This window comes from Adiantum capillus-veneris, chromosome 18, assembly GCF_014529385.1.
Source record: "Adiantum capillus-veneris isolate H3 chromosome 18, ASM1452938v2, whole genome shotgun sequence".
Classification (NCBI taxonomy): Eukaryota; Viridiplantae; Streptophyta; class Polypodiopsida; order Polypodiales; family Pteridaceae; genus Adiantum; species Adiantum capillus-veneris.
Window position 1 is genome coordinate 138,178,765 of NC_140948.1, and position 11,144 is coordinate 138,189,908.

General features: G+C 43.4%; 2 protein-coding genes across 2 annotated transcripts; both read right to left on the reverse strand.

Annotated features, from left to right (window-relative positions):
- Nucleotides 1–1,075: 1,075 nt before the first annotated feature.
- On the reverse strand, nucleotides 1,076–6,279 carry LOC147436507 (uncharacterized). The gene is made up of 2 exons (XM_086489377.1): nucleotides 1,642–6,279; nucleotides 1,076–1,551 (listed from the first exon to the last, which is right to left on the reverse strand). Exon 1 carries the CDS (start codon nucleotides 2,635–2,637, stop codon nucleotides 1,696–1,698), a length of 942 nt encoding a protein of 313 aa, XP_086345503.1. The 5' UTR covers nucleotides 2,638–6,279; the 3' UTR covers nucleotides 1,076–1,551; nucleotides 1,642–1,695.
- A 133-nt stretch (nucleotides 6,280–6,412) lies between these two features.
- Nucleotides 6,413–9,142, reverse strand: LOC147436508 (phospholipase A1-II 1-like). The gene is made up of 4 exons (XM_086489376.1): nucleotides 8,023–9,142; nucleotides 7,435–7,891; nucleotides 6,984–7,349; nucleotides 6,413–6,877 (listed from the first exon to the last, which is right to left on the reverse strand). Exons 1-4 carry the CDS (start codon nucleotides 8,598–8,600, stop codon nucleotides 6,590–6,592), a joined length of 1,689 nt encoding a protein of 562 aa, XP_086345502.1. The 5' UTR covers nucleotides 8,601–9,142; the 3' UTR covers nucleotides 6,413–6,589.
- Nucleotides 9,143–11,144: the final 2,002 nt, after the last annotated feature.

Sequence of the window (11,144 nt, forward strand, 5' to 3'; positions counted from 1 at the left end):
CAAATTTTGATAAGATAGAGAACACTAAGCAAACAGACTTGGTACCTAAGAAAACCACTTTAGTGCGTACATAAATCATAAGCACCACAAACCCTAGCAGGCATTTGGCAAAGGGCTCACACACCCTTCCGTACATAAACCACATGAAGTTCCTCCAGTGGAGTATTATCAACAAGCGACACAAACCCTAACAAAGTTGGGCACCTCATCGACTCGCTCCACCTAACCATCATACACAAGATCACAAACCTTGGCGTACATAAACCACAAATACTTTCTCCAAATGAACATTACACACTCATGAACTTTGCGAAGATGAGAGGAGGACAAGAAAAGAAAGAGCAAGCCATCTACAATGGGAGAGCAAGCATCTATTGTTGCCATATGTCGCCTTACCAAAACATAATCTTCCAAAATTTGTTCCTACAGTTGTTACCATAAACAAGTGTAAAAACACTCCAAGTGAACCCTGGCAAGAGAGAACTGGACAACAAACCAACAAGATAAATCATGAGACCCTGGCGAGATAAATCATAAAACCTTGTCAAGAACTCATAAAACCCCTGGCGAGAAAGGCAAACCATAATTTCAAGAGGGAAACACTGGATCAGATGTAGGCTATTTTAGAACTGCTATTATAAGTGACAAAACGTAGACACAACCCATAACCTGGCAATTCACAACCCATAACCTGGAGACAAAAACCCTGGCGAGATTGAACCCTGGCAAGATTGCAAACCCTGGCCTGGCGAGACAACAAACCCTTGCTAGCCACAACCCTGGCGAGATTGCAAACTGTAACAAGACAAAACCCTAGCGAGACACTACCATGAAGTATAAAACCATAACAGTTGGGAGAAACCAACCATCAAAAAACAAGAATGGACCTCACAACTTGTGCAACTTCCATAATCATAATTGGGCCCTTGCCATAACCATAAGCAACAAATAAAACCATAAACATAACCTAGCAAAAACCATAAACATAACTTGGCACAAGAACATCTCTATCCATAATTGCCACAAACACATATGCCATAAAAAGACCAAGATATAAAGATTGCCATATCCATAATTGAGCACCTACCATAACCATAAAGTGGCCCATGACCAAAACAAACCACTTAAACTTGTCCTTGCCACAAGGCACATCACCAAAACCATAAGAAAAGGCACATTGTCAAAACCATGTTATAACAAAATCATGGTACGAAATGCTCCAATCCCCAATCCCCAATCCCTGGCAACAACACAATTGGCTAGGTGGCAACCATATAGAAGTTGTTGACATAAGAAGACCAAAAGTGGAGTTAAACAACTTACATAACCGGCAAGATGTATAGCCAATAGGCACCATAAACTTGGAACCATAACACCATTGCGTCAAGTTCACAGAATGATAACCAAAGGCAACCCATAACCATAGACAAGTTCACATAGCCATACCCAAAGGCATCTGTCATAGCCAAAACCATAGACAACCATAATGCCGCAACAAAAGATCGTGCCAAAATATCACATGAAACCATATTACCTGCCATAAGACCACAACTAAAGAAACAGACCATAAGCTCAAAATAAGGGCAGCCCATGTCAGACCAGTAGCAAAGGGAAAAACCAACAGAAAATGTAAAAACCTACCATCATCAAAGGGAAAAACCAGCAGCCAGAAGAACCAGCAAAAGTGACCAGCCATCAGCAAAGAAAAACCAGAAAAACCAGCAGCCATCTGTCACCAGCAAAAAACCAGTCAACCAGCAAAAAGAACCAGCCATCGGGTAGAATCCAGCAGCCAAATCCTGCATGTCCTGCAAAAACAGAAGTTAGAGAGTATGAGAAACTAGGCCTAATCCATGCAAGTATGACAACAGTCACTAGACCATGAAGAATGCTAGAAGACTTACATAAGACGGAGTCTCGTCGTCTAGTGACTCTCGAGCGACCATCAAAGAGAAAATCAACAACCACCCTTGCATGGTAGTCCTTGAAGCAAGGATCAGCACACATTACCTTCTTACACTTACCACATCCCCAAATAGTGCGGGACGGTTTTGAGCCCTGCACTTCTTTGTGCTCAGACAAAAGCTTCTTCCGTTTTGCTGAGCATACCACACAATACCTACTTGTTGTATCATGCAAACAAACGGGAAAATGGCCATTGTATGCATCCTCTATCACCAGTCGTTTACACACATACGGCCTAAAAGCATTATTTACCAGCTGCTCATGCATATGTAGCATAAACTCAAACCTGAATACATCCCTCTTGCCATAGAGGTCTTTCCAAATGATCCAACAATTTGTGAAGACGGAATCCATGAGACCCCAAAAACCTGCATGCCACCACTTAAAACCATGCATTGTACTTTGCAAGCTATAACCACTCCCAAGAACCATACTATCAAATGTGTCACAGCCAGCCTTACATGCATTGTATTGCACCGCAACATCAGGACATACAACCTCCCTCCTCTTTCCATCACTCATCAAGCGCTTTACCTCACCTTTATGCATTCCATAACAATTAGAAGCAAAAAAAATTTCTTTCTTGTCCATCCATTTGCAAGCAAGGACACCTTGCTTCTTGCAATATGCAAACCGGCAAGCACCTCGTGCTTGCTTACCCAAATGTAGCATCTTTGCATGCGGGAAGTACTTTCTATTTGCCACATAAGTACCTGTACCACCTTGGCCCTCATGAAGCAAGTGCTCAAGAAGCTTAAAGGAGGTTAAAAACCTGTCAAAAAACACATGATGACCCTTCCTTGGAAGGGATTTTACCAAATTTTCAACTGCATGAAAAGACAATTCCGGGCATGGCAATTTATCATAGATTTGAAATGCATGATTATACCCCGTTGATGAATCACATAGGTTCCATACCTGTATGCCAAACTTATGCGGATTCTTTGGATTGTAAACCCTACATGGGTTCAATTTGCATTTAGAGGGAATTATGCGCTCATCAATAGTGACACACTTGTCTACATTGTAATGCTTTTGAAAAGTGTAATTCAGCCGCTCCTCCAAATCAATTAATTGCCACAACTTGTGCTCTCTACATCCACGAGGTGGCCTTTGTGCACTGTTTCATAAGTGGAGGAACCGTTTAATTTGCTGAAATGTGGTTTGGCTCATCTTCTCACCAAAGTTAGGAAACAAGAGTGAGCCTACCACGTCATCCTTCCAATAGTGTTTCTTGGAAGGCATGTATTGAAGTGCCATGCCCAATGCTATGCCCATGAAACGCATAAAAGAGTGACGATCAATAGGAACCCACCTACGCATGGAGTCATGCAAGCTCTCACACCTTCTCCTCTCTTTTTCTGCATACGTGTTTGTTTCACTTACAATGTGATCAATGAGATCTAGTGGAAACAACATCAAAAACAAATGAAATTCACAAAACTCACGAGGTAAATGACCCAAATCGGTTCCATGGACTCCATTGAAGGGAGGGAGAGTCCTAAATGTGCCACGGGGCTCTTGCTCAAGGCCATCACCACTATGCCATTCCGGAGGAATAACATCAACAAAGTCATTATCCCCTTCGGGAGAGTCATCAAGTACCGGCCAATTTGAGCTTTTGGGGAGGCACGACACTCAATTGGAAGGTGGCTATTGCATGCAATTTTCCATGCTTAGATTGGATAGTTGCTTAATTACTCAAATTAGAAGGCATGCAACAATGCTGAAAAAAATTCCAAGTTTTTTTCAAGTTTGTCCTCACCTACCCCAATTGGTCAATCTATGTTATCTAACTTGAATTTCTAGAATTAATTTGTCGAACTTTTCCAGTTAAAAGGACATAAAAATGTCCTAGGACATAAAACTGTCTGGTTACCAACCTAGTGTTAATACCATGGGGAATGCCTTCCTAATATATTAATGATTACTTAGGTTCTTAATCCGATTTAGGCAGCATTTTGTGAAATGTACTAGGTCTTTCTAGTGGGCTTAGTCCCTATTGACCTTTAGCTTAAGTATTATAAAGGGACTTTACTAGTGTGATGAGCCTGGGGAGGGTAACAGCGTTATATGACCCCCCAAAGTTACAAAATTAAAATGCTGAAAACGAACAAACAAAAACCAAAGTGCCACAATGTAAAAGCTTAAGCTGGAAGAGAAACCTCAGCTTGATTTGGTACTCCACTCACATGTATCGCATATGGTACTAGAGCCCTAGAGGTTCCCACTGTGGGTGCTTTTCCTTGAAAAGCAAAAAACCCAAGGTATACAAAATAAGCACACACATCAAAATTGAATCGGTGGGAAAAGACTTTGGGGGGTCAAAGAAAAGGTAATCAGTCAGGCAATGATTTCATGAGAAATTCCTTTTATCGTAGCTTAACTACAAGGTCTTCTAGGTATAGCCTCTAGTCAGCCCTCGGACATGAAATACTTAACTCTCGCGATTAAACAAATTAATTGACCAGAGAAAATTGAGAGGCTTGCCCATGGTATTAATAGTCGATCTTTAGTGCCTTTCGATCATTAAATTAGCGACCCCAGACTTGTTTAAATTTTTTGCCTTCCCAACTGTTTATGCGTTTGTATATTCAATTTAATATTTATTGCTGACAAATGGTTTAGAATTATGCTACCAATCGAATTGTCTACATATAACTGCATATGCTTTTTAATTGTACATGAGAATGCAATTACTGTGCCAATGTTGTTTGATTTTGCAGTGACTGAAGAAAACTAAGGACATTCATCTCAAATTCTCTTCCACCTCGACGAACGGGCTTCAACTCAATAGCTTCCGAGGACGGAATCTACATCACGAAGGGGGGCAATGTTAACCCTCACGTACATTCCTATCACCTACGACAAACGCTGTATTGTTTATTTGGTAGAGTCAGGTACCGGACTTGTCGGTCCAATAGGAAAAGGGTAAGAGTGATCGCCGATGAGAGGCGCACTCTAACTGGAACATTCAAGGGATTAGTTGGCTAAGCATGGATGCCCAAGTGTGAATGGGACGAGCTCATATAAAGTCAATTAAACCTAAAATTCACTCATTTTCTCATTTGTGCAATTGAAGAGTGCTCTTGCTTCATCTCCATCTTCTTCTTCTTCATCTCCTTGTGTGTGTGTGTATATACGTGAGAGAGAGAGAGAGAGAGAGAGAGAGAGAGAGAGAGAGAGAGAAAGAGAGAGTGCAATCAAGCATTGCCGCGGCACGACGGCGGCGAGGCGGTTGAGCGCGGTGTAGCGGCGTCTCCTTCTTCTTTGCGGTGAGAAATCTTCCACGACAGCAAGCGTAGAGCGGTGAGTGACACACCATCGTCTTCTTGAAGTTACTAGTTTAGGCTAGTTGTGTGCTTGGAGCCATCTGTGGCTCGCACACAGTGTATCGGCAAGTTTCTTGCATTGACACGTGCGACAGACGCGTACACCATCTTTGGCGCCAAATCTCTGTCAGCAATGAACAAGACACCACTAAAACCGTCACTTCCTTTTTTATACAGCCTGTCTACTCTTGCTACGAGCATCCAAATGGTGCTCTTGGATGGCCCAGCAATTGACTGCTTTCTCTTTCTTTACTTCTTCCCAGAAGAGAGTGCCCTTTTTCCGGGTTTTTAATCCCTTCACGTTCCAAGATTGAATAGAGAGAGTATCTATTATTGGGAAAGGGAGACAAATTCTTTTGCCTCCGGGAACTTTTCAACAGAGTTCCCATATGTTTGTTGGTCTATACAAGACATCTTAGTAACACACATATTCTTGGATATTACCATATTGACTGTAATCTCCTTGCAAACAATGAAAACCAAGCCACCATTTGGTTGTTGTCCTTAGACGAACCCCACACTTAGTTTTATAAGCTGGCATACACAATACCGAATTAGAGTCTTTTCACAAATTGACACACCTCAACGTGTGGTTATGACTTGCAAGAATCTTGACTTTGAACCTTTAAATCTTTAGAGTACTTAATGTTGTTTGTAGAAGGTTACGTTAGTATCGTTTTGTCGCAAAATCACGTTATTGGTACATTGCTTACTTTTTTTAAGAACTTCTATTTTGATGCAAATCTGCATTGTTATTTAAATTGCATCTGCTGCTTTGGTGTTTAAAAAAAGCATTGTCCCTTTCTTTGGGGTGGCTCCCTATGAGCCGATGTAGTTATGTCCCTTTATAGTTGTCATGCTCATGACTGTCAACCGATGTAGTTATGTTCCATTATAGTGGGAGCATGACAAAAAAATATAATTTTTTGGTTGTGTTAATATAATTCACTCACAATTTTGAGTTTTGCCCCTATTAAAAAAAAAAAAAAACTTGTCATTCCACATACCAAAAAGGGGAGTTTTTGTGTAGATGCACATCTCAATAGCCTCAATGTCCTACCCTTCCCTATAGAAGGTTACTTTCTACTACAGAAAAAATGGCTTAAGGAGTCAAATTCTGTGGAAGACCCAATGGCTGTTTCAACAAGTCCAAAACAACATACAAATACAATGCGCGCTCTCTCTCTCTCTCTCTCTCTCTCTCTCATGTACACACATGGGCAATATTGGGATGTGATGCGAGTAAAACATCCCCTTTTCTTCACGTCACATGAGCAGTAAGCACAAAACTTTTAATTATTTGAGGGTGCTGGATTCAAATCATTAAGGGGCTCTGGTTTGGGCCTCTTACCCTCCTCTCTATCAGGCATAAACCAAGACCCATCCTCCCTTTGGACTAACCCTTTGTACTGCATTTGCCACCATGAGCCTGGAACCAGGAAATCATCCCGTAACGCCTCCGACGACTTGTTGATGAGAGCCACATTCCGGTTGATGGTGAACTTGAAGTCGTTCCCGACACCTTGCGTTCCGGCCACCATGTGTAAGTGCACCTCCAAATTGTGCCAATCTCCTGGGGCCTATATCCATCTCAACAATGAAAACAGGCATTTGTCATTAAGCCAAATTCTTCACTAATGAGAGATACAACAAGTACAAAGCCACACACACAGAGACAGCACTTACATTGGACTTCTTGAGATATGGTGAGTCTAGTGAAGAGAAGAGGAGCTGTTTGCCGACATCTCTGTAGCCCATCAACCAGCCCGGGTACTTGGTAATGAGATCAATCTTGTTCCTCACCCTCAGCACCCTCAATCCGTCCAATTCCTCGCATTTCTTCACAAAGGCTTCGTCTCCAACGCTCGGACACCCGAACACCAACGCTGTAACAAGGCATGTCTCTTTTCCTTCCCTTACATTGATTTTGTTAATTGCAATGTCAAATGCATTCACTACTGCCAATGCTGCTCCCAGGCTATGGCCCAGTATGGTGATGCTCACGACTTCGTTGTCATATTTCTTGAGAAGAGTCCTCACCTCATTCAAAATCTGTCGAGAGAATGCGATAACTTCGATGTTCAGACAGTTCAAGCATGGAGAAGTGTATCAAAGCAACAGCAAGGCAAGCACCCACCTGGTCTCGTGCACTGCTTGTCGTAAAAGCCGATCTATCGCTCGAGCTTGTGTAGATAGTGAGCCAGCCTTTCTCGACACTGGGCTCATCTCCACCATCACTGTCATCATCATCATCCTTCTTTGTTTTGGTCGAAGAAGATGCGGGTTGCAAAGGGGTGATGTCAGCCTGCCGAAAGTCGAAGTCGTTGAGCCACTCAAATGGGCGCATTGTGCCCCTCCATACAATCACAATGTCCCTTCTGCCCAGAAATTTGGTGGCCTCATCATTTGACACAGCAACATAGCCGATCCAATTCGACTCTTTCGACCATGCCTCCCTTGAGTATGATCTCATAAACACGAGGCCGTGCACGTCTACAGATACGCTGGTAGCATACAAGTACCTCACTACATCATACTGTATTTCCCTTCCATTCACTAGTCTAACTCCTTCGAAGAAATCTTCTTTAGAAAACCTGTGATGAGGATAAGAAAACTTTGATATATATCTCTCTCTCTCGCTCTCGCTCTCGCTCTCTCTCTCTCTCACACACACACACACACACAACCCCTTGTTAAGGTTGGAGGTGCTGCATCCCTATCTGACCTGCATGCGCCCGTATACTTCGAATGTTCGTCGGTTTCGAATGAATCGTAGACAGCTTGGTTGAAGTCCCCATAGAAGAGGATAGTTCTTCTGAGATCCAGGTCCAAAGGGTCAAGCAAGCCTTCCCAATGGTTACTCCCTTGCAATTCTCTCCACTTCTGCGATATGCGGCCCATGCTCGCTTGGTTCCCTTCTCTCTCCTTTGGAACCTTTACTGTGGTCTGCGGTGAGCCCTGCGACAGCTCTTCCTCCTCATCATCGTCCTCCTCTGACAGGCCCAGCTTGTCCTTTATAAATTCCTTTGCTTCAGAGAACATATTGCAGTTGCACTTGCAGCTAGTCGTCCTCCTTGCAGAGATCATGGTTTCCTTGGGTGAGTATGGCATTGGTGTAGGGAATGCTGAGCTCAGCTCAGGCGCAGAAGTAGTGAATGTTGCTCTGTGGCTAGGCCTATGCCTGAAACAGGAGGGAGATGGGGTGGTCAAGCTTAATGTGCAAGCTCCAGATAATGCCGGTGGCCGTGAAGGTGCTGAGAAGGAGACGATAGACCTTAAAAGCTGGCAATGGGGTTCTGCCATAAAGCTCTGCTCACTGAAAAAGCAGAGATGGAAGACAAGGAAAAGGGGGGGGAGAGAGAGAGAGAGAGAGACAGAGAGAGAGAGATTCCCAACAGCTGAGGATGATGATGACGATAATTGAGCATAGAACACCCAGTTAGAGATTGGTGATGACCATAATAAAAGCAATGAGAAGAACGTTTAGAAAAGCTATGGCTGTGCCCACCGTTGCTGCCATCCTGACCAATGCTGATGCTGCAGATGAGACTGCCTTGGTTAATTAACTATGAGCAGCGGGGGAAGAATGAAGAGTAAAAGAAGAGGAGAAACTCTCTTCAGTTATGTCCTTGGAGGCCTCCAGAAGAAGTTTTGGACAAATTCTCACAATATTTCTCACATTGTGACTTACCTCAACATCCTAAGCTTCTATGAGGGAGGCATCATAAGCTTCTATGAGGGAGGCACCGTATACCTAGCTAGGTACGATTGCGGGCAGCTGGGGACCACCGGCCCACTCTCGAGCAGAAGCTCATGATGTTATGCATTGTATGAAATACACTGAGAAAGACTACATAGGCTACATGAGAAAATTTCTAAATCTTCTTGTGGATATGAGTCTCCCCCTCCCCCTCTCTCTCTCTCTCTCTCTCTTCGACACCTAGATTGACCTCTCTAGCTCATGAATGGGTTACCAATGACCATTGCCTTGGACTGCTTCCAAAGAGCTAGATATTATCATTCGTCAATGTCGGGACAAGAGTACTTTTCATATAATGCATTCATCAGCATTATCCAAGACAAAACACTCAACTGCCCAAAAAAGGTGGACAGCCTAGCAAAATGCACACACATGTTCAAAACCAAGTTGTCAAATTTCTTGACGATTTTGCCTCCGATGGACAATTTCACGCACCAACCAAAGAAGGGAAGGGAATTTGAGGGGGATGATGGAGGTTGGTGAGGTGAAAGAGATGCCAACAATTTAGAGCAGAAGAGTTTATGTTCAACATGACTTTGAGCAAAGTGGGATTTGGTCGAATTTGCAATTGGGGCCATGACTCATCCATCAGTTTTGGAATGTTTTTCAAATGTAGGCCTAGTCATGCAAACGACTTGGGCACTTCCTATCAAACAATGGTGATTCTGGGTTGCGTTCACTACCTTGAGTAACACCCATTATTAAATGAGTAGTGATGAAAGGATCGACGACCGGGACGAGCGGGTAGAATCTCGAGGTGGGGTAAACCAGGACATACCAGTACTCCCCCGACCCCACAACCTAGTATTTGAACCCATGGCTTGATGGTGCATGTCACTAATCATGTGGACTAACCACCTCACCCATGCCCGTGGTGTGTAACCCAACTCTTGTTTATAATCTTATGTTGTGAGCCAACATGTGTTGCTTGGGTTTTTGGGGTTTATTTCATGTCCGGGTTTAGTTTCAATATACACTTGCAACTACGATTGTCCTAACTTTCGTACGTGAACTTCTCAGTCGTGGATCCCCTCACCCTCCTTCAATAAATGCTTCATGTTATTTAGTCCTGAGGGCAATTTTGCCCATCTAATTTCAAGTTTTTTTTATTTTTTTACAAATACTCACATGTTCGCTTGTAAAAGAACATGCAAAATACCCAAGAAGGGTTAACATGTACCAAATTGTTACTTGTTGCATGTACAAGTTCGTCCATATGTACTTTATGATTGATCCATGTGCACTAACTTCGTCATGTTCCATGGATGCATTTCACAAGAACGTCCAAGTTTTGATACATGGCAATTTTTGTTAATGCATTGATATTGAAAACAAGAAAACTACCAAATCTACTAACATACTATGGCGGAAGCCTTCCTATGCCACGTGTCTATTTTTACGACGTGAAGGCATACGACAAAAAAAAATGAAGGCTGCGAATATAGCAAAAAATATACCTACTGCAATATTAACCCGCTTTTCATCATAGCGTTGGTGGCGGCTTTGGGTAGCTTTCAAGTACGCATTGAAGTACAACCGCTGGCGGATTGCAGGGAACCTCAGTAGCCTTATATCTTTGCTCAGTGAAGTCCACACTACCTCATTAGCACCTCATGAACATAGTCGTTCCCTGCTCTGCGTGAAGTACGAAAGAGAGAGAGAGAGAGAGAGAGAGAGAGAGAGAGAGAGAGAGAGAGAGAGAGAGAGAGAGAGAGAGAAGAAGAAGACGCAGGAGGCTCGAAGCCAGCTTGGTACGTTGCTCTCTGTCATGCTTTAACTTGCTTTTCATGTTCATGCTTGCTTTTCATGTCCAGTGCTCTCTCTCTCTCTCTCTCTCTCTCTCTCTCTCTCTCTCTCTCTCTCTCTCTCTCTCTCTCTCTCTCTCTCCCCCCCCCCCCCTATGCATGGACTGAGGGTACTAACAAGCAGTCGGCAGCCAAGGGTGAGGACGAGGAGGGGCCGTAACAGATTCGAGGACGCATATGCATGGACTGAGCTAACAAGCCCGACGGCAGCCAAGGGTGAGGACGAGGAGGGGCCGTGCATGCAGCCAAGGACGAGGAGGGGGTGGCGCCCGTTGCTAGGCC